At 40.3% G+C, this 24,889-nt stretch overlaps 1 protein-coding gene across 1 annotated transcript in view; it reads left to right on the top strand.

Annotated features, from left to right (window-relative positions):
* Positions 1 to 24,889, top strand: part of MEI1 (meiotic double-stranded break formation protein 1) — a 3,731,473-nt gene that overhangs the window by 1,660,420 nt on the left and 2,046,164 nt on the right. The window contains exon 14 of the mRNA XM_086963480.1: positions 5,615 to 5,756. Coding sequence (XP_086819606.1) covers positions 5,615 to 5,756 — 142 coding nt within the window. The remainder of the gene's footprint in view (positions 1 to 5,614; positions 5,757 to 24,889) is intronic.

Genomic DNA, 24,889 nt, shown 5'->3' with positions numbered 1-24,889 from the left:
TCTTAATGAAATGGGGGCTGGGTGCTTGTGTAAGAGCTAAGCAAGATAGTTGTGGTAGATGGGCACTTGCTGAACTTGCAATTAATGGGACATCTCTTACGGTCTGCACAGTTTATAGTTCAAATGTTGACGATCCTGCAGTTATGGTCTATCTTAATGTCGAATTAGCCTTATGGCCGCATCTTGTTATTCTCTGCGGCGACTTTAACATTAACTTAGCTTCAGATTTTAATTTATTAGGCGGGCAAATCTATGTGGGCCATGAACCTAGGGTCTATAGGGCTCTGCAAGCACTGGCCCAAGAACACCCAATGGTGGATTTATGGTTTCATCACTGTAAAAATTTGGACGGCACCACATACTTCTCAGCTCCTCACAAAAAAATGGTCCGTTTAGACTATTTTTTTGTATCAGATCAAGTTGCAGCCACTACTTCAATTTCTATTTCACCTAGAATCATATCTGATCACAATTTGGTGATACTTGGTTGCACTCTGAAAGATATTGCAAGACCCCCAAGTCTGTGGACATTCAAGAGAAAATTATTATCAGATCAAACATATGTAGACCATATGAGGCCTTGGATAAGGGAATTTTTAGATATTAACAGAGGCTCAGCCCCTAGTAACATCGTTTGGGATTCATTTAAAGCTGCGGTTCATAAAGAGACGAAAAGCTTTTCATTATCGCGTCAGCGACTAATTCAGGAAAAAACCAAGGAGCGTGTTGACGAGCTGCGTCTGTCAGAGGTCCAACTCACGTCAGCGATCAGGGAAGGCGGCGATATAGCCCCCATTCAGCTACAGGTTGCACGCATTAAAGCCTCCAAGCTTGAATTTTTTGGCCAGGATCTAGCAGCCAAATACTTACAATATCGGTCAACAATGTTTGAATTCGGGGAAAAGTCTGGTAGGGTTCTTGCCAAGCGACTTCAGCAGCGTGGTATAGCTAATCGAATTACTAGGATTCAGGGCCCGACGGTCATATTCATGATAATCCCTCAGGCGTACTAGCAGTTTTCTCTGAGTTCTACCAGTTATTATATAGCGAGGAAGTAAGTGATGTTACTATCAGTCGCGAGTTTGAAGCTTTCACCTCTGGCCTCAACACGTCTATAATCTCTGGGCATCAGAACTCAGTCCTTATCTCCCCTATAGAGTGGGATGAGGTGGTGCTAGCTTTAAATTCTTTGGCCAGTGGGAAAGCAGCTGGCCTGGATTTTATTCCTTTAGAATTCTATGCTATATTTCGGTCAGAGATTCAGGAAGATCTTTTGCTGACTCTTAGAGATGCCCAGCGGGGAACCATCCCAGATTCCTGGCGTTTAACAACAATTATTTTGATTAAAAAAAAGATAAGCCAGAGTTGGACCCTGCCTCATTTCGTCCGATTTCACTAATCAACTCGGACAGCAAAATCTTTTCTAAAATCTTGGCTGCTAGGCTCGCAACTGTGATAACACCTTTAGTCTCTATTCGTCAACACGGATTTATTCCTGGAAGGGACTCGGCGGATCATGTCCGCCGTGTTATAGCTTTATTGGATTGGGTTCAGGTAACAGATTCTCCCCTAGTTATAATCCTGTTGGACGCTGAAAAGGCGTTTGACAGGGTTGCCTGGGGGTTTCTGTGGAAGGTCCTTCAGTGGAAAGGGTTCTCCCCTATTTTTATACACGCTTTAAAGTCTTTGTATATCGCCCCTCAAGCAAAGGTTTCAATATCGGGTCTTCTCTCCAGACCATTGAATATTAGTAGAGGCACCAGGCAGGGGTGCCCCTGTTCGCCCTTACTATTTGCTCTATATATCGATCCGTTTATTAACACAATTGAGCTTGCTGCCAATATAGAACCTGTTAAGATTAAGCCCCATGTTTTTAAAATTCTGGCGTATGCCGATGACATTGCTGTTTTAACTTCTAATGTGTCATCTTCATTTACGGCTATACAGAATTTGGCTAAAAGGTATGGTCAGCTTTCAGGCTATAAGCTGAATGTTCACAAAACACAGGTCATTCATTCCATTACTATGGGTCCTTCGGACGCTCCAGTCGTTCAAAGCACTATATATCTAGGGGTCCAAATCACTGCAGCAGTGGAGCTTTTACCAGAAATGAACATTCTTCCAATTGTTGACTCAGTCGAACACATCTTGCGCAGGTTGGATAATCTACACCTTTCGTTATTTGGTAGGAGGAACGTCCTAAAGATGCTTATATTGGCTAAATTTATGTATATTTTTAGGACTATCCCGCAGGTATTTGCTCAGTCCAATCTTGCCCGAGCAGAAAGGTGCTGCAACAGGTTCCTGTGGAGCTACCATTCTCCCCGCAGGGCTGCTAAATGGATGCATCTACCACTGGACAGGGGCGGGTGGTCAGTCCCTGATTTGCTTTTATATAACTGGGCAGCTCTTTTGCAACATTTAGCTCTACCACTTTTTGGGGCCAGGGCAATACTCTCACCAGCTTGTACCCCCTCGATCTTTGAGATAGGTTTGGGGGATGAAGTCAAGGGGGTTCTCTTATCGGTGCTGGAACCCAGTTATTATAAGAAAACAAAGTTCAAAGTTATCATAGCTATGTATTCAGTATGGAGGAAAGAACGCCGGAAATGGCAAATTCCTAATCTTAATTATTTTACACCTTTGGCTGCTGCTAGACTTTTGCCCTCCATCTTCCAAGATTTTGTTACAATTAGATGGAGATCGCATGGGATTTTTACTTTGGGGGATTTAACTTCTGAGGGTGTGATGGCCTCTTTCCTATTTTTAAAAGATAAGTTTGGATTGGGTACACATGAATTCTTTAAGTACTTACAACTACGCAGCTATATTGACAAATTCTTGCACGACACCCCAACCGCATTGGTTAAAAATACCCTTATGGAACTTATTTTGAGAAAAGCTCGAATCGGGGCTCTTTATCAGAACCTGTTATCTGGTCTCCCAGATTATCTCTCTTCCCAGAATGCCAAATTGGACAATAAGTTGGGTAAGACTGGTATAGATGTTTCATTAATACTTGATTTGTCGAACTCTGTATTAACTTCAGGGAGTTTACGTTCCCAAAGCTACATGGCCCTTTTTGATCTTTATTTTACCCCCGCTAAGATTTCTAAATGGGGAGGGGTTAGTGGCCATGGTTGTCCATGATGCGGTCAAGCAGCAGCCAACAATGTTCACATGTTTTTCTCGTGTCCCAAATTGGGTCCTTTTCTGCAGGATGTTCAGCAATTCATTAATGTGGATTTATCTTCTGAGTTGATAATAACGGGGTGAGAGTGTGATTCTCCGTTCATCAGATCTGATCATGAGTCAGCTCTTCTTTGTATTGCTATGTCAATAATCCGACTTAGCATAACTTCTGAATGGATTAGTCCTATCCCCCCTACTTTTATCAACTGGAGATCAAGGATGTTAGAACTTCATAATTTGGAATCTGCTGTGTTTCAAAGAGGGGGTAGGAGGAGGTGTGAGAGGGGATCTAAAATATGGGCACCATTTGTATGTTGGTTGAATAATTAAATATTTGACGGGGAATTTCACCCTTTTTTCTTTATGTCAACCTGGGTACAGTACTTACATGAGCTGGCTTACTCTTTATGCTTCTTTCCCCCTTTTTCTTAGTAATTGACCTGCTAAAAAAAAAAAAACTCCTTGGACTAAAATGGACTTGCAGGCTTGGTGAACATGTACTTTAATCTCTGTTTAATTGTAATCGATTGAGCTAAAATTACTGCGAAGTTTCTTTTGATGTCTTACTTTTAATTGGTTTATAAATTTTGTTATCAAACCTGACTAATAAAAAAAAAAAAAGAAGAAGTACTTGTATTCTTTTCTGACTTGTTGAACACAGGTTTTAGGCTTTTTCATATTTTACCCCAGTAACCTTGTGCCTAAAATCTCAAACTGAGAGGACCCTGAACAAGACTGATCCTAAAAGCACCAGTGTGGCAACACCATTAGTTTCACTCCTGACTTGTCTTCCACAGTCACACAGGTGATGGTCCCTCACCACGTCTCCTGTCTAAGATCAAAGCATCATTCATCATCACTTCCTTCTGTAGCTGAACTTGACTGCATGTTTGCTTTTTGTACATACATGGAAGAAGATGAGGAAGTGCCACTCTGCAGGCATATAGACTACCATGTTCCTTTTGAAGTGCAAAGGTGCAGCTTTTACATGGATACGGCTTGCACTTTATTTGCAAAATAAGTATTTTTAGCAAGGTCATTCTGCTGCAGTAGTTTATCAAACCAGAATGTTGAGTTACACCTCACTTCAGTTCCTCCTCATCCGTTATTACATCCCAGTTTGCAGTGATTGCATAAATGCTACTGTGTATACTAACTATGAAAAGCATCACATTCAGGTTTTTAAAAAAGCATCACAATATGGTTTTATTTAACTCAATTCAAGCACTTGTTTTTTTTACATCAGATGTTTGAATGTCAGGACTAGGCCTGGGGGAAGTTTCAATTAGTCTGACCTAAGTGGCATATTTTCAGTAATTACCGTTAGGTTTCTTAAGCAAAATTCCTAAAATTATACCATTATGCCATTTTGTGTAATTACTTGCCATCCGATTTTATGGAAACAACAGAATGTAAGCACTGTTGTTCACTCTGCTTTTGTTCAAATTCATCATCATGACAAAAATTGGCGTGCAGATGCATTTAACGCTAAAATATAGCACAAAATGACAGATTTGCACTTCATGTAAGCGTAATTTTACAGAAATTTGGCGTAGTTACACAAAAGCAAATGATGTGCTTTTCTAACACCCCTAATTAGGACCTGCACTCTTTAGAGTGGTGTGTAGGTACAGCGAGTAAGCTTATACATACAGTCACTTTTACGCCACTGGGGCATCACTTTTTGTGACGCACCAGTGGCATAAAAAATGGGCCTTCTTGTGCCATAATTACAAAGTGACGCATCTAGGTAGATGCGTCACTTTGTAAACCCCTGCGCCACATTATACCTGTGCCAGGTATAATGTATGCAAGGGGGCGTATCGACGCAAGAAAGGGTCGTAGAAGTGATGCAGTGAAATCTATGTGATTTCACTGCGCCACTTCTAGGACACAAATGCGTCAATTTCTTACGCCTGCCTCACAGCAGGCGTAAGACTGACGCAGGCCCTTTCACATGGGGCTTGCCCCATGTGAAAGGATAGATTGCTGGAGTTGCGTCACTTTAGTGACACACTCCAGCAATGCGCCACTTTTGCGCCATACAGATTAGTCAGAAATGCTGACGTATCTGTAACTCCTTGCGCAATGATGTGTCATACTGTAAATATGATGCATCATTGGTGGTGCAAAGAGGGCGCAGTGAAAAGTGACGCATCGCTGTTTTCACGCAACGATGCGTCACTATTCATAAATGAGGCCCACAGTGTTAAGTTTCCTTTACCAGTAACCCACTGAAGCCTTTAGCACCTGACGGCTTGTCTTGGCTCATCATGCCAAAGGTGTTTGTTCCTGAATAGTCCAAAAATGTAATTAAAGGTAACACGGATTAATAAATGCCAAGATACGCATCTAGACCAAGGGCTGGAGAAAATGTACTTTTATTTCGAGTGATTGTTGTATCCTTCTGTGCTTGCTTTAGGTTGGCCCTTGATTGTCGAACTGACCCATCTACACAGGAGAATGCATTCACAGTGCCATATTCCGATAATAAATACACCTTGGACACATTTGCTGAATTCTTATTGAGGATCTGCGACTCTCACTGCATCCCACTAGTGATGGTAGGAGACACTTTAATCCTGATTTTCTTAAAGGTCTTTTGAATGGTGATGCACAGAATAGTGATTTTACAAGTTTCATTACTAGGCTAGGCAATGTATTAAGCGCTGACTGGTGTGATACATATGTATGCTTACCACTGCAGTTCATTTAATTAAAAAGTTTATGGTGCCACATTGTACTTGGGCTTCAAGTCTAAATGTGGGCTTGTCATGTCCATTGCCTTATTTGTGCTTATGAGTCCCTGCCAGAGCATATACTTATTCATGTTCTTATTATTTACTTATATTTTACAATGCATGATTTTGTTTTATCATTTCATTTAAATAAATTCACTATATAATAACATTTTTGTAGGTTGATAGTGTATAAATAAGTTCATATGTTATGTATTTATATATTATGCTATTTATGCAGAAAAGCCTTAGTCTTTGAGTAATGTGCAAGAGAATGCACACATTTCTTTTCACATCATACATCACAAATCACACGGGCAATTTGTATCAAAATTATCCTGTGACATACATATCCATCCATATCCATATCCATACTAAAATAATAAAGAGAGAGCCCAAACCTTTGAGGCGGGTAATCTCAGGATCCACAGCACCAATAACAACACCCAATACAGCGTTGGAAAGGGCAGTTGCAGCAGAAGGACATAGGCTATGCAGACGCCCACCATATACATTTAAAAGGTAAAAGAACCATGCCAGCAAAGTAGTCCCTTGTGGGCGTGTCTGCGTTGTGCTGTGAGCGTGTGCTGGGGGCGTAACAAACGCTGGGGGCGTGTGGTACGTTCTGCCCTTCATGCCATGTCTCATATTGTGTGCTAATCCCACCCTGCCCCCTTTAAATACCCCTGCACCCCATAATCATAACCCGCCCTAACTCCTTAAAATACCCCAACACCCTTAAACACTAACCCATCTTAACCCTATAAATATACCCTGTACCCCTGTACCCCAATATCCAAACCTATCCCTAAGCCCTAAAAATACCCCTGTACACCAAAACCCAAACCTAGCCCTGAACCCTATAAATACCCCTGTACCTCAAAACCCAAACCTACCCCTGAACCCTAAAAATACCCCTAAACCCCAAAACCCAAACCTAGCCCTGAACCCTAAAAATACCCCTGTACCACAAAACCCAAACCTACCCCTGAACCCTAAAATACCCCTGTACCCCAAAACCGAAACCTAGCGCTGAACCCTTAAAATACCCCTGTACCCCAAAATCCAAACCTACCCCATAACCCTTAAAATACCCCTGTACCCCAAAGCCCAAACCTACCCCTGAACCCTAAAAATAACCCTGTACCCCAAAACCCAAACCTACCCCTGAACCCTAAAATACCCCTGTACCCCAAAACCCAAACCTAGCCCTGAACCCTAAAAATAACCATGTACCCCAAAACCCAAACCTATCCCTAAACCCTAAAACTACCCCTGTACCCCATAACCCAAAACTATATCTGAACCCTTCAAATACCCAAACACCCCAAAAGATATACCTCAGTACCCCAAAACATTTACCCCTATACCCATGCTTACCTTATCCAAACATTAAAAAAAATGCTTTTACCATTCATGCATTTACAACGAATTTCGTTGTAAATGTATGCGTGGTAAAAGCATATAAAATGTAATGCCAGGCGTTATAATGGCATTGCGGAGTCATGGTACTTTCGTAATGAAAGTATGCGGAGTGATGGTATGCGGAAAGAAAGTTGCGGAATAATGGGTGTTTAACCTCCGCCGGTAACTACATTGGTGGCAGGGCAGCCCACACCTCCAGCAACATACTCATATTTTTTCACCACCCATTTGAAAAATGCACAGGTCTCTCTCATTGATGGCCAGCACCGACATACACTTTTAGACACACCTTCCGCCACAAGTTCTAGAATTGCGAACTTTAGAGCTGGGGAGCTACGTTCGAATCTCGGCATCAGCTCAACATCCTGTGATCCCAGGCAAATCGCTTTGTCTCCTCGTGCCTACCACAAATGAATGTGTTCTTCTGTAATGTAAATTGTGCTCATGCCATGTTGTCGAGTTCGCGCTATATAATATTGCAAGGAAAAATAAAGTAGGGAAACTCGAGTTCACACACTACTGAACGCGCACTCTTAAGTGCATCAGCAGTGCACTGTGAATCGGAGCGTTTCACAGGCCTGTCACAGATAAGAAATGCTATCAAAACGAAATCCTACAAAACAATATACTACTGGCCGGCAGCAATTCATACCCGGACAACGTCGGGACGGGCTGCTAAGTAGTGTATAAAGTCAGAGTGTGAGCCTTTGGGAGAGAGTGAAAGCGTGGCAACTACGCTGCTCTAGTAAGTAACGTTTATTATTTAGTTAATTAAAACCATAACAATTTTGCAGCATAAATCCATCATGATTATCCATCATGATTGAAAACAGAGATTAAAAATCATTCAACAAGAGTATCATAAAAATCTCGTAATGTAATACCTAGTTAACACAGAGCTTATTTTTGGCTGCTAAGTTTCAGCCAGTCCGATACCTCAAGATAGACTTTACAGACACTGGTTTAAAAAAACTCTTTTAGCAGGTAATAAATATCGTAGAAAATCCCGTACTGTATAATGCCCAATTTACACAGAGTATTTTCTGACTATTATGTTTCAGCTAGTCATATACATTAGTACGAACAAGTTAAAAAATATAATTTTTTGCGTTTCTGACCAGGAATGATTTTTTTAATTTAGTTAAGTGCATAAGTCTCTGGGTCCAGTGTCTACCAGATTGACCAATCAGTGTCCATATGGTGAGTCACATGTATTTGCAACCAGGTAGATGTATCAGTAGGAACTCTACTTGTTCTTAGGGAGGTGAGCTAACAGGTCGATTTACTGTCAGCGTTTGTCCCCCAAAGAGAGCCTGTTTTTGGAGATAGTGAATCTTCAAGCATTCCAAAATGACCATCTATCCTCCTATAACAGTCAGAGACAGGATTGCAAACTCATGTTTGCTGGTGCTAGTTGTCTGCTTCTCAAAAGAACAGCCACATAACATAAATGAAGATTGACAATTTTCTCTGAGCAGACTACAGACTGGAAAAACTGTGAATTATGATCAGATATGTGTACGATAGGTCACTTAGGAAGCTCATAATTTTGGAAAGATTTTTGTGCTAATGTATATATGAGCAATTGCTAGAAAAGAAGGGATCCTTCTTTGATTCAATCACAAGATTACTTTCCATTATATTAATATATTGACAATTTTCATTATATTTAGATTTTTTCTAACCATAGTCGGTATATCTACCATACTTATTCATATGCTATTCACTAAATTCAGGCTTCAACATACTTATAAAGCCTTTTTAAATAATGGTGTGTATAACTTGTGTATGTGCATCCTTCAGAAAAAGGTATCTAACTAAACTATATTTAAATAAAATGTATTCCTGGCAGTCTCTGGTAGGATGGATCATTTCCCAGTATTCATTATCTCCAGTTAAGTGATGCAAGCTACATGTGTCAAATCATGTCTATTTCTCCCGCTCAAGCTGGTAAATTGGCTCAAACCTGTGCTTGCCAAAGGACGAAGGAGTATTTATATGGCCATATTTACAGATGGAGCTTTAAAAATGTATCATGGCGTACAACTCAAAGGCTGGTTATCTGAGCACCGTCAGGGGCCACACACAAGTACTTAAATCATTACTAATGTAGGGGCTCCGGCTGTAATATTGATTTCCTCCCTTACTCCAAACAGGAACTCCCTCACTGCTGACAATGATTTGTCAAGCTTCACTAGTAAATTGGTTTTCCCATAATTAGATTGAATTTTAAATCACAATCGAATCAGTATTAAATTGGCATATGAGATTGTGCAAATAAGGGCACATTTTAGAGGTTCAATTACACATAAGGGGTGAGGGTTCCCTGATATGGACGGGGAAGGAGTCATTTTAGTAGTTAAAGCAAATCCAGCATATCCTTTTGAAATACTCATGGGTATAGTGTGGAATAGTAGATCCTGCCACTAGGCATGTTATTGCATATAATCCTGCTCTACAACCTGCAGATTATATACCATATGATTGAAAGAAAATCCCAATTGATTATCAAAAGCCTGTATTATGGTTTGATGGGGGATCATATAGTGGAGCCTGTTAAAATGGATCGCTTGAAGCTTTTGTCTACCTGGTCAGTGTTAGCATGTGTACCTTACCCACAAATGCAGAATTTGACTGTAGATCTGGTACAACAGCTATTTACTGAGTTAGTGACTGTATATAAATATCTTTGATATTTTATATTAAAAAGTCATGGACTAATATTCGAGCCAACACAGACGCATTTTTTACTATACTAGAATCCAAACAAGGTCAAGGAAGTAACAGATATTCATGCTTTATTGATACTGTTTACTGCGCCACCAACATCAAAGAAAGACCACTGGATCTACAATAATAGTGGCGGGAGAACCTTAAGGCCACAATGTTAGGGGGTTTGTGAAAAGGATCCAATTGCTTTTTTGTATTGTATTTGTATTGATTATTTCTCTCCTTTATCTTTTGTCGTATAATTCTTATGATTGCGATATTGTTTTTGATCATGTGTGTAACGATTTGTCATTAACTGTCTATTTCATTTTATTGTACTTGTTCAAAGAGTTTTCTTTGAATTTTTAACTTATTCCTTTGTGAAGAGAGGTCTTCACTTTTTATAAACATTAAAAAAGATTGTGAACGTTCATTTTTAGTGTGGAAATCTATTTCTAATGTTTGATTTCCATATATTTTTCCCTTGATGTGTTTAGAAGAAATGTGTGTATGATTGGGTAGAACCTATATAGCAACATAACACGCACCCGCTTTAGAGCACACCCAGGGATTTCCCTTTGACTAAGCTAATATTCGAGCCCTCAGAACTGTATAGGGACCTCCTATGTAGAGAATTAGTCTGCAGAATAAAAATGCATTTATAGGCAAAGTGCCTACCACGTGAACTTAAATTCCACTTTGGCTCGGCTCTAAAACAATAACAATTAGAAGTGATCTATCCTCATACAACAACCCAAGATAAGCATACAACAATATTGACTAGGTGCGGTCCCCTTTGTATGGTACCTTCTGTAGAAAAATTGCAGTACATTGGGGGACTATGTTTCCCAGCATTGATACCAGTAGGCAAGGTACAACCTATTTAACAATATTACTGGAGGTTTTAAGACAAACACACAATGAACATTGCCCTGCTCCAGCATTTGATTTGGGTGTGAAGTTGATAGGTGGCATTGAAGCTGTCTACTTAGTAGTTCTCAATAGCATTTGGTGGAGGTGGCTTGGTTGGTCATATGCTAACATCTGGCAACAACTCGTTTTAAACAAGCATGAATGTGAACTACTCAAAATTATTTCAGAAACATGTAATTCCATAGGTTTAGTAACCTTGTGTAATTTCCTGTAAAGTCACAACTTAAGTCCAAGACTGTGGTAAAGTATATAACTCTGAACACCCAGAAAAAGCAGAGGCCTAGGAGCAGGAGGGGATGGTTATAATTTGAGGGGCTGTTAAAAATTAGCCAGATCAGTATACTCATAGCTGTTCATCCTGTCCTGGACAGTGACATCACGTTGATCCTAGCATGAAGGATGAGAAAGGTTTGGATTCAAAAGCTCATTATAAGACAGAGGTTTGGTTTGACAAAAAAGAAGCATGCATCAGAAAACGAAGGTGCTTCTGCAGAATTGGATGTGGGCAGTAGTACTTCTGGACAGCACAGTGGTAGTAAGTACACAGGCCTATTCAAGAATACCTGGTCAAAACTCCAACTAATGAATATATTTATATAGAGACACTGAATAGACATAAGAACTCCACAGATAGATTTTATAAAAAAGAAATACATATTGAGGGTGATGTATTGTGCTCTGTGAAAGCTGTGTTCTTCTCAATTATATCAGGTGCCTGGCTGAGGATGATTGGCCTTTATCCTTTGTAAGGAATACACATCTTTGAGAGGAATACATTGATAATAGGTGAACCGCTTTCCTTCTTGTTGCCTTAGGATCTCAGGGACAAATATGTACATGAATAGGCTTTGAAGAAGTAATGTAAAGGAGGCGCACCTCATGTACAAAAAACAACAGATGGGGTCAAGCAAATATGATGTATAGCAATTTCAATGAGACTAAGAATAACCATTTGTGGTTGGTGTGGGACGTGGACTGTGGAGTCCACACTGCTCTTACGTCGAACAGAATAGACCAGAGGCATATCATAGCCTTCTTTGTCACTCCACACGCAAGGAAAATGTTTTATTAAAAGAATTATTCTCTCCACATCTGTGAAATAACTCGCTCATAATAGGACTTACAGCGACATACTGAAATACCCTTGGTATTTTGGTTCTACTACGTTCTCCTCACTTTTTCTGACCAATGTGCTAACCGACAGAACTTTCTGGTGTGAAACTTACCGAATCGTGCAATACAGGCAGCTTTTTGAAAATTGGGAGGATCTTGACATATTATCACAAAACTCTTGCTCACTGCCTCAACCGTTTGATTTTCTTGCGAAACTATTTTGCATTATTGTATCTAATGTCCCTTGGAATTGGGGACAAAGCCTTGAGAAAGTCACATGACGTGACAAAACACGTGTCGGCTGTTGCTTATTGTGGCCCAAGATGAAGAGGACATAACTACCATTCTTAGGGCCATATGTATCAAGATACCAAGTAGCGATTCTCTAATAGCGATTTTTAAGAAATCGCTATTTTAGAATCGCTAATTGGTATGTATCAAGAAAATCGCAATTTTTTTAGCGATTTCTTGATATTCCTTAATTGGGAATTCGCAAATTGCGAATTTGCAATGAAGGAATACTTTCCCATTAATTTCTATGGGCCTCCTGGCCCGTAGGAAGGAATGGGAATTGCTTCTGAATTTGCGATTCACAATTTGCGAATCGCAAATTGAGAATAATTTCAAGGGTGCAGGGGTGTCCAAAGGACACCCTGTTGCACCCCTGAAATAAGTATGGGTGCACATGTGGTGCACAAACATGCCCTAAGGGCATGTTTGTGCGTCACATGGCACTTTGAAAAATGCTGAAATGTGCATTTTTCAAGGAAATCGCAACTTACCACCAACTGAAGTTGGTGGTAATTTGCGATTACTAAGGGCATTTTGGATTTTTTTTTTTTGCTTAATACATTGCATTTAAGGAATCGCAAAATTTGTGATTCCTTAAATGCAATCACAAAATAAGGAATCGCAAATTTTGCGATTCCTTATTTTGCACCCTAATTCCTTCATACATACCATTTTGCGAAAATGAGTTCGCAAACGCCGAAATTCTGCGAATTTTGGCGTTTGCGAACCCATTTGGCCTTGATACATATGGCCCTTAGTCTTTTGACTAGTTCTCAAAATTAGGGGACATTTACCCTCTTTTGGTCTATGTATCTGAACTCTTTTGGAAAATGTACTCTTTGTGTGTTTCAAAAAAATCCTTTTTTTGTGAATTACCATCATTTGTTTATCAGAACCGAAACTTGTCTGTTACCAGTGGTATTTGGGTTAATATATAGAATTTTTCCCTTTTGACTAAATACACAGAATATAAATTACTTCAGAGTGACGTGGTATCCATACATAAAAAAAGGCTTTGAAGAAGCTCTGATGTCATATAAAAATTAAATGGGATGAGATAAAAATTCTGTGCCATATGTAATTCCCCTTTATAGTTACCAACAGGTACAGGCTTAATATCTATTAAATCCAGAGGCCGAGTGCGATATAAAGGCAACCCTGTATTGATTACAATGTCAGCACATGATAGTGCCTTCCAGTCATGCATGAACACTCGTCCTTTTCTGGTAATGAAACCAGACAACTTGTATAGAATTGGACTGGATTTAGTAATGTGAACTCAAACACATGAACCCATGCAATGTAAAATGTTCACAGTATTGGATTGATGACAAACCTAGTTAGGAAAAACTATAAATCGACTTTCCGTATTGATAAAGGATTTTTATAGCCAAATAGAGCATCCGGATTGCAATATTTAATTCTCTTTAAATTTAGTGGTATTCAGTGGTATGGTTATACAAGAATCCGAGAGAGGTAAAAAAAAAAGTTGGGAATTATTTTCAGCAACAGTACTGGAGATCTGATTAGATGATCCTGAAGTGTTGTCATGTATCAAATACATCTATATCTATGTCTCTCTCTCTCTCTCTCTCTCTTTATATATATATATATATACTAGCAGCCCGTCCCCACGATGTCCGGGTATGAATTGCTGCCGGCAGTAGTATATTGTTTTGTAGGATTTCGTTTTGATAGCATTTATATCTGTGACAGGCCTGTGAAACGCTCTGATTCACAGTGCACTGCTGATGCACTTAAGAGTGCGCGTTCAGTAGTGTGTGAACTCGAGTTTCCCTACTTTATTTTTCCATGCAATATTATACAGCATGAACTCGACAACATGGCAGGAGCACAATTTACATTACAGAAGAACACATTAATTTGTGGTAGGCACGGGGAGACAAAGCGATTTGCCTGGAATCACAGGATGTTGAGCTAATGCCGAGATTCGAACGTAGCTCCCCAGCTCTAAAGTTCGCAATTCTAGAACTTGTGGCAGGAGGTGTGTCTAAAAGTGTATGTCGGAGCTGGCCATCAATGAGAAAGACCTGTGCATTTTTCAAATGGGTGGGGAAAAAAATATGAGTATGTTGCTGGAGATGTGGGCCGCCGTGCCACCAATGTACTTACCGGGGGAGAGTAAACACCCATTATTCCGCAACTTTCTTTCCGCATACCATCACTCCGCATACTTTTATTACGAAAGTACCATGACTCCGCAATGCCATTATAATGCATGGCATTACATTTTTATATGCTTTTACCACGCATACATTTACAACGAAATTCGTTGTAAATGCATGAATGGTGAAAGCATGTTTTTTTTTTAATGTTTTGGTAAGGTAAGTATGGGTATAGGGGTATATGTTTTGGGGTACTGAGGTATATGTTTTGGGGTGTTTGGGTATTTTAAGGGTTCAGATTTAGTTTTGGGTTATGGGGTTCAGGGGTAGTTTTAGGGTTTAGGGATAGGTATGGGTTTTTGGGTACGGGGGTATTTTTAGGGTTCAGGGCTAGGTTTGGGTTTTGGGGTACAGGGGAATTTTTAGGGTTCAGGGGTAGGTTTGGGTTTTGGGGTACAGGGGTATTTTAAGGGTTCAGGGCTAGGTTTGGGTTTTGGGGTACATGGTTATTTTTAGGGTTCAGGGCTAGGTTTGGGTTTTGGGGTACAGGGGTATTTTAGGGTTCAGGGGTAGGTTTGGGTTTTGGGGTACAGGGTTATTTTTAGGGTTCAGGGGTAGGTTTGGGCTTTGGGGTACAGGGGTATTTTAAGGGTTATGGGGTAGGTTTGGATTTTGGGGTACAGGGGTATTTTAAGGGTTCAGCGCTAGGTTTCGGTTTTGGGGTACAGGGGTATTATAGGGTTCAGGGGTAGGTTTGGGTTTTGGGGTTCAGTGGTATTTTTAGGGTTCAGGGCTAGGTTTGGGTTTTGGGGTACAGGGGTATTTTTAGGGTTCAGGGGTAGGTTTGGGTTTTGAGGTTCAGGGGTATTTATAGGGTTCAGGGCTAGGTTTGGGTTTTGTGGTACAGGGGTTTTTTTAGGGTTTAGGGATAAGTTTGTGTTTTGGGGTAGAGGGTATTTTATAGGGTTAAGATGGGTTAATGTTTAAGGGTGTTGGGGTATTTTAAGGAGTAAGGGTGAGTTATGATTATGGGGTGCAGGGGTATTTAAAGGGAGCAGGGTGGGATTAGCACACATTATGAGACATGGCATGCAGGGCGGAACGTACCACATGCCCCCAATGCTTGTCGCGCCCCCAGCACATGCCCACAGCACAACGCAGACACGCCCACAAGGAACTACTTTACTGACACAGTACTTTTACCTTTTAAATGTATATGGTGGGCGTCTGCATAGCCTATGTCTTTCTGCTGCAACTGCCCTTTCCAACGCTGTATTGGGTGTTGTGATTGGTGCTGTGGTTCCTGAGATTACCCGCCTCAAATGTTTGGCTCTCTCCTTATTATATTAGTATGGATATATATATATAAAATATATATATTTGATATCATATATATATGTTTGTGTGTGTATATATACATGTTATATATGTGTAAACGCGTCATGCTGGCGACAACGAGAAAATAAACTACCTTTAATTTGCAACTATAGCGCTGTGGAGTTGTCTGTACCTGTGGCTTTATTTGTTCACGGAATGCTTTTCCTTGAATAAGACGTAGCAGGAACTTGAATCATATATAAATATATATATATATATATATATATATATATATATATATATTCTCGCTGCCCAGTCCTCTCACAAATCCTGTGAAATTAGAAACAGCACTCGCAGGGGGGTATAAAGCCAACAGTTCTTTATTTGGCTACCAGCACAGACAAGACGCGTTTCGGCGATGAGCCTTCGTCAATTGCAAATGAGAACGCCCCGCCATTGCATTTAAAACACAATGCATTCGTCACAGTGAACATGGCATGAACATGAAAAAAGGACTAACTGATAGCTAAATTAGCGCCATCTTGAAAGTACTTATTTACATTGAAAACGAAAAAGAAATTAAACAATCCATTTTCATATTGATTCAAAAACAGGGGTATAATGAGTGTAATTAATTGTTCACTCTATAAACCATATTCTCAACGGAAATATTCCCATGAATTCAATATAGCCCTGGATGGGCACATTTTATACAGTCATATTGCCCACAGATGGGCTCAGCCATGACAATTTTAACAGTGAACGAATCGCAAAGTATACTTAAAAACAGTTCAAAAAGGCAGAAGCTCATGATCATGCAGGAAGGTGAAGTCAATGGGAGAAAAGATAAGATAAGAAACGATAATCAGTTCATACAATCTATTCTAGACAAAATTACAAACATACAGAAATGTGTGAAATATCTTCATATAGAGTCTTAATATCCCAAATGGACCGCTAATTCTTCATGTGTATTAAGCCCTGAGGGACTCTTACTCTGAAGGTCTATGATATAGCGTGACTCAAGTCGCCGCAGTTTTTGTAAACGATCTCCACCACGTGGCAGTGGTGGCACACTATCCAGGCAAAAGTAGGCCAACAGATCCCTGTTGTGTCCATGCAGTTTATCGAAATGTCTTGCCACAGGATAAGATTCATCAATATTATTGATGGCACGCATATGCTCTAATATACGTAGTTTCACGGGATTGATAGTGCTCCCGATGTATTCATGGGAATATTTCCGTTGAGAATATGGTTTATAGAGTGAACAATTAATTACACTCATTATACCCCTGTTTTTGAATCAATATGAAAATGGATTGTTTAATTTCTTTTTCGTTTTCAATGTAAATAAGTACTTTCAAGATGGCGCTAATTTAGCTATCAGTTAGTCCTTTTTTCATGTTCATGCCATGTTCACTGTGACGAATGCATTGTGTTTTAAATGCAATGGCGGCGCGTTCTAATTTGCAATTGACGAAGGCTCATCGCCGAAACGCGTCTTGTCTGTGCTGGTAGCCAAATAAAGAACTGTTGGCTTTATACCCCCCTGCGAGTGCTGTTTCTAATTTCACAGGATTTGTGAGAGGACTGGGCAGCGAGAATTTGTGTGGTGGGTACACCCCCACCTGGGAGAGCACCCGCGCGCGAGTGCAGCAGGCTGGTGTATTTCTGGAGCATTCATTGAACTTTTCCAGCTGCACCGTCAACTGCGAGATTGTGATTTCTGAGGACTTTGGGATTGCCAGGATTGTGAATACCGGGATTTGTTTTTCTCCGCCTTCACGTTGGATACCATCTGTGAGCAACCACAGCCGACGAGTGGAGAACTATCGAGTGTCCGGTAAGCGGCAATAAACTTTCCCTACATTCTCCTCAGTGAAATATCACGTCTTTCATGTACACAGAGCGAAGGGGCTAGGCACAAACATTTCGAAGGAGCTGCGGCTGCAGCATTCCATATTCTAACTATGTTTTGCGAAACAGAGCGTAAAGAAGCCGCATTAGGCATATTTAAAAAGAAGCAAAGTGACAATGGTTCAAATAAAGCAGGTCCGAGTGAAACTACTTCTACCTTGAACACGAAATTAACCTCTCTAGAACGCCTATATGAACGGGAAATTCGTAAGTGGTGGGAGGCCACCTCGCTGCAAAACTACATTGAGGTAAAACGTGTACCCAGAGGGTTGAGAATCTACACCATACCTGCCTACGAGAACCCAGACCCTCTGTTGTTAGACGCTTGGGCAGAACACACAGCGGACTCCTGCCAAGGCATGTTGGTAATTCTAATACGCTTTGCATGGAGTGACCGCGATAAAGCGCTAGCATCTATAAAAGATTTGGAAGAAGAACTAGAAAAAGAACGGGACCAAGAAAGTATAAGAGAGAAACGAGAACAAATGAAGAAACGACTAAAAACATATGAACAGAAGATCAAACAACGTAAAGAAGAAAAATTTGACCGAGATGAAAGAGATTACAGATTGGGCAGGGTTTTAACTTTTTCCAAAAAATACGACAATCCTAGAAAAGAAATTCAGAAAAAACAAACAGGTCCACCGCCTACAGTACCAGAAACCTCAGAATCTGAAGTAACACCTGATGAAGATTCCATAGAGGAAGGAATGGGGGCTTCCACTTCCTCCCATTTTTACGAGGAATTCAAAGTCATGAGGAAACAACAATTGGAAGGCGGCAGAGGAAAACCCCCAGAGCAAAGAGTGGCACGAGGAAGACGAGGAGGGCGGGCTGGGGCCAAAAATGTAGCAGGCTCACCCCCAATGACCAGGAGCAAGAAAACCTTCAACAAAAGGAATTAAATTGGACAGAAGATCTATCTATCATTAATCTGACCACAAGAATCTTGACAACAGAGGAAGAAACTATACTAAAATTAGGTCTTTCTTTTTGCCCTCAGAGAAAATTTGAATTTGCTCAGACTCGTATCGATTTATTCAAATTTGTGAGAAAGTTGAAACTACATAAATTCTTTAAACTGAAACCTGTACCAGCGAAACCCAATACCAAAACAGTTCGACAACAATCCACAGAAGCCCTTCTGTGCAAAGATCTCAGTGGTATAATTACCATGGAAGAACTACGAACAGAGAGTATGGGAGAGGAATGTCCTAATGTAACTAATACACAGATGGTCTCTGCGATGGATGTTCAACTTAAAGGAGGTATCACCTCCTTTAAACCAGCTTCTGTTTTCATGCCTCCAACTACGACGGATGCCATAGATATTTTTTCAGAGGCAGTGATTAAAGATCTAATGAAACTGAGACATGATGTTCAGTACCAAAAAAATTGAATTACTAATTTCAATAGACAGCAACAGATGGCTTTCAAAAAACTTTGTGATGATTCCTCCCTGATATGTAAACCTTCTGATAAAGGAGGAAATATTGTACTTATGACACTATCACAATACGAAAAAGAAGCCTATAGACAATTAAGTGATACCACCTGCTATCTTAAAATCACTAATGTGGATTACCAAAACAGCATCAGAGATTATCATGATATCATCACTAAGTGGTATAACAAAGACATGTTGAATAGTGATGAATTTTTGTTTCTTCGTTGTATGAATCCTATTACACCCACGTTCTATCACCTCCCTAAGGTGCATAAAGACAGCACAAATCCTCCAGGACGCCCCATTGTTGCTTCTCTGGGGGGGCTTACGGAACATCTCTCAATGTACATAGACAAATTTTTGTTTCCTTTTGTGGTTGCACTGAAATTTTACCTTAAAGACACCACTCATCTTTTGAATTTGTTAAATGATTTCATTTGGAAACCAGGGTATTGTATGATGGTGATGGATATCACCAGTTTATACACACGCATCCTTCACACTGACGGTCTCCGAGCCATACATAGCTTTCTACAAACGAGAGACATTGAATACTTTGAGCACAATAAAATGCTCATGGAATTCATAAACTTTGGCCTTTATAACAACATTTTTGTTTTCAATGGGCAATTGTACAGACAACAGTCAGGTGTAGCAATGGGTTCCTGCTCCTCCCCCAGCTACGCGAATCTGTGCGTTGGCTGGTGGGAGGAGCAGATAGCCTGGAACAATAGCAATGCTATTTGGAACTGTAAGATAAAATCTTGGTTTTGTTACATTGACGACTTGTTGATTATTTTTGAGGGAACTGTAGAGGAAGCTGCTACATATGTGGATGTATTGAATAACAACAGTGTGAATTTAAAATTCAGTGGTGAAATAAGTGACTCTGTGGTTAACTATCTAGATCTCACCATATTTGTGGAAGAAGGGCAATTACACACCAAACTTTATCGAAAAGCCACAGCAGGCAATTGCACGTTACATGCGACCAGCAACCACCCCAAAAAACTCATTAAGAGTATCCCGTATGGGGAACTCTTAAGATTAAAACGGAATAGCTCCACTGAAGAAGAATTTGAGAAATCAGCCAAACTCTGTCTGGACAGATTCAAAGTGAGGGGCTATAAGGAGGGGGTGCTTAAACAAGCTCTTAACAAAGTCAGTAAGAGACCTAGACCTGAGTTACTGAAATCCAAAGATACTAGGGTCCAGAATCAAGGGACTTTCAGACTAATAACTACCTATTCTGAAAATTCAGAACAAGTTAGAAAAATTCTAAAAAAGAACTGGAATATACTGTTAACGGACAATATCATCAGAGAAGATTTATCTTCTAGTCCGTTGGTCACTTATCGGAAAGCCAGGGCCCTGAAAGATGACATAGTGCATAGTCACCTCATGGTAAAGCCCAATGTATCCAACAAAATACCTTTGAATGGTTTCTTTCCATGTGGCCGTTGTAAGGCCTGTAAAATCAGCAAAAGGACCCTTACTTATGTTATTCCAGGCCTAAAATTCCCCAAGAGCATTAAAAAGTTTCTGACATGTACAACACCTTATGCTATTTATTGTCTGGTATGTCCCTGTGGACTTAAATACATCGGGAGCACTATCAATCCCGTGAAACTACGTATATTAGAGCATATGCGTGCCATCAATAATATTGATGAATCTTATCCTGTGGCAAGACATTTCGATAAACTGCATGGACACAACAGGGATCTGTTGGCCTACTTTTGCCTGGATAGTGTGCCACCACTGCCACGTGGTGGAGATCGTTTACAAAAACTGCGGCGACTTGAGTCACGCTATATCATAGACCTTCAGAGTAAGAGTCCCTCAGGGCTTAATACACATGAAGAATTAGCGGTCCATTTGGGATATTAAGACTCTATATGAAGATATTTCACACATTTCTGTATGTTTGTAATTTTGTCTAGAATAGATTGTATGAACTGATTATCGTTTCTTATCTTATCTTTTCTCCCATTGACTTCACCTTCCTGCATGATCATGAGCTTCTGCCTTTTTGAACTGTTTTTAAGTATACTTTGCGATTCGTTCACTGTTAAAATTGTCATGGCGGAGCCCATCTGTGGGCAATATGACTGTATAAAATGTGCCCATCCAGGGCTATATTGAATTCATGGGAATATTTCCGTTGAGAATATGGTTTATAGAGTGAACAATTAATTACACTCATTATACCCCTGTTTTTGAATCAATATGAAAATGGATTGTTTAATTTCTTTTTCGTTTTCAATGTAAATAAGTACTTTCAAGATGGCGCTAATTTAGCTATCAGTTAGTCCTTTTTTCATGTTCATGCCATGTTCACTGTGACGAATGCATTGTGTTTTACATGCAATGGCGGCGCGTTCTCATTTGCAATTGACGAAGGCTCATCGCCGAAACGCGTCTTGTCTGTGCTGGTAGCCAAATAAAGAACTGTTGGCTTTATACCCCCCTGCGAGTGCTGTTTCTAATTTCACAGGATTTGTGAGAGGACTGGGCAGCGAGAATTTGTGTGGTGGGTACACCCCCACCTGGGAGAGCACCCGCTCGCGAGTGCAGCAGGCTGGTGTATTTCTGGAGCATTCATATATATATATATATATATATATATATATATATATATATATATATATATATATATATATATATATATATATATATATATATATATATAAACTCGACTTCTCCTCAAGGTACAGAGAACCACAGGACACAGCAGGGCTTTGATGTTGCCTTTATTTCTGAGGCTGCATGACCGGCGCAATGTCTTTATCAAATGCGTCTCTCAAGCAGCACATTGTCCTCTTACTCATTTTAATTGGCTGGCTCCTCCTTTCCAAGTGGTGGCCCACCTGCCCCACGTTAGTCTTGCTTGCAAAATTTATCTAGGGACTACCAGTCCCTAGATAAATATATATATATATATATATATATATATATATATATATATATATATATATATATATATATATATATATATATATATATATCCTACTGGCGGTCGCCAGTAGGTAGTTATAGTTAGGATTATTTTCTATAGGAAAACCGCAACATTCTATTGGGAATAACTTTGGCGTCAATTGAGGGATCTGCCTGTAATTTTCCTGAAATTTGCCTCGCTGCGCTCCGCTCCTTCCCTGAAAGTTTGGGGGGGGTTGGTCAAGCGGAGGCCGAGATAAAAGGGGGGTCCCAAAACGTGTTTTCCCCATGTTAATTTCCATATGGCGGTTGGACTCACTTTTAGCCCGAACGGCTGAATGGGTTTCCACCAAACTTGGCAAAATTGTAGGGACTGGTAGCCCGATGTGCCTTTGCTATGTCTCAAGATATGAGCTCCAGTGGATTTTGAGTAATTTAGGTTCAAAAAAATATATATATCTATAAGAGCGCCCCGGTACGCGCACCGGGGCGCGCTCGAGCGCGCTACGCGAGTTCGCGAGCGGAAAGCTGATTGGCTCTCGAGTGTCTGTCAACATTCCAAACAGTCCGGAGCGGCCGCCATCTTTTGTCTCGGTAGGATCGAGACACAAGAGGTGGCAAAAACAAAGGGGGAAATGACCAAAAGGGGGCAGGGTAGACCCCCCCTGAACCCCTAGGTTTGATGTGGGGGCCATATAAGGGCCCCGCGGGGCAAACAAAAACAAATTTTGCTTTCGATTTGCGGCGGGTGGGGGGGGGGGGTTGGGGGAACGCCCGGTACGCGCACCGCGGAGCGTACCGGGGAGGTACCATGGGGAAAAAAGAATGACAGAGTTTTTAAAAAATGTAGCATTTTTTTATAAATTGGAGGTAGTTCTAAAAAGAACTTTTTTTAATTCTTTTTGTTTTATATTTTTTTTGGCTTTTATGAACAATTTTATATTTTTTTTGTAATTTTTATGGGGACAAACAAAAAACAGGGAATTGTAAACTGCTCAACTGGAGCAAAAAAAAACAGGAAAAAATTAAGGTTTCTTTTTACAGTTGTCGTTGTCTCCAGCACAGTTGATGAGTTTAATACTTTGCTCTCCATAGCAAATTGTAGTCCCGCAAAATTTACAAACGATTTTAAAATCTCCTAACTGGGTTTTGATGTTTGGGACCATCTCCCTTGTCTCAGGACCCGATGGAGTGGGTTGTTTACTTTGGGAGGTGCTGGGAGAAGATTGGGGAGGGTTTCTGGTCAGTTCTCTGACCTCTGCCGCAACATAGTTGTTTGGGTGCCTGCGTTGCATGTGGCGAATCATAGTGTTGTTGCCAAAAGAATACTTTTTGGCAGGGTTCCCCCTGGAAAGTACAGTGCCGCAGATCAGACAAGTAACCTTTGGCGCATTAACTTTCTTGAGGTCCCTTGGGATTTTAAAAAACTCCCAGACAATGTGCTCCTTTGGCTTATAGGCGGTAGTATCTTCAGGCAGGAACCGCCTCTGCTCCTCCTCCTCCTCCTCCTCTTCTTCTTCTACACCACTGTGGTGTTGTGGTGGTCCTTGTGGTGGTGGTGGTGGTGGTGGTGGTTTTTGAGATGCTCCTGCTGCTGCTGCTACTGTAGCCATTTCTCAGTACAAATAGGTACAAATAGGTCTGAAAACAGGTCTTCCTCAGTCAAATTACAAAGTGAGAATGAGGAAAAAAGGTGGGAGCTTTCATCATTTGGAAAACAAAACTGTCCTGAACCAATACAAAGTGTTATTTTCAGGTAACATGACCCGGGAATTCATCATTTGGAAAACAAAACTGTCCTGAACCAATGAAAAGTGTTATTTTCAGGTCACATGATCCGACGCGCTTACGCTACGCGCCCGGGGGCGCTTACGTAGCGTGATCGTATGCGCTAGGGTGCTTCCGGGTGCGCTTACGCCGTGATACGTCACGATGGTGTTTTCGTTCGCGGCAATAGCGCAAACGGGACGCTCACCGGTACGCGCACCGCGGCGCGGCGCAAGACTGCGCTTTCCGGTGCGCACACCGGTACACGCAACGGGAGTGCTCCAGGGCAAAACAAATATATATATACATGTAAAAAATAGTATTACATAAATATACAATATAGGATTCATTATTGCGGCAGTCATGTCGCTGCTACATGGTTGTGCAGATAAATGTTAATGTACACCTTGCAGGTGAACTAGTCCATTTTTAGTTTACAAGATGGGTACTGCATTATAGGATATGGTTGCCTGTTGCTGATGCTTTTAGCGCCAAAGGTAAACCTTCCATGATGGCTCGTTCATGTGAATTATGTGCCCATTTTCCAGTTTAATTTGCCCAACCATTTACATTTTCCCTGATGCAGCAGAACTGTACCCTTTATTTTGTTCTATGCAACGATATTAGGGATTTGAAGCTTCAGTCTGTGTACTAGTTTCATAGGAGGATTTAAGTATCATTTTTAAATGTCCTGCACCTTTAATCTTTTGTAGTCGTTTTCTGCATCAAGTAAAGCACTTAATAATAAATATATATATATATATATATATATATATATATATATATATATATATATATATATATTATATTTGATAGAAATAGATATTTGCTATTAAAAAACCTTTGAAATTCACTGAAAAAACATAGGCTTGAGGCCCTATATATAGTTAGGAATTATCATTTAAAAAACCTATGAAATTTACTGAAAAAAACATAGGTTTCACACCAGTTATAGTTAGGAATTAGCATTTAAA

The sequence above is a fragment of the Lissotriton vulgaris genome, chromosome 1_1 (genome assembly GCF_964263255.1).
Source record: "Lissotriton vulgaris chromosome 1_1, aLisVul1.2, whole genome shotgun sequence".
Classification (NCBI taxonomy): Eukaryota; Metazoa; Chordata; class Amphibia; order Caudata; family Salamandridae; genus Lissotriton; species Lissotriton vulgaris.
Note: the sequence above shows the minus strand (reverse complement) of the source record. Positions and strands in the feature narration are given on the sequence as shown.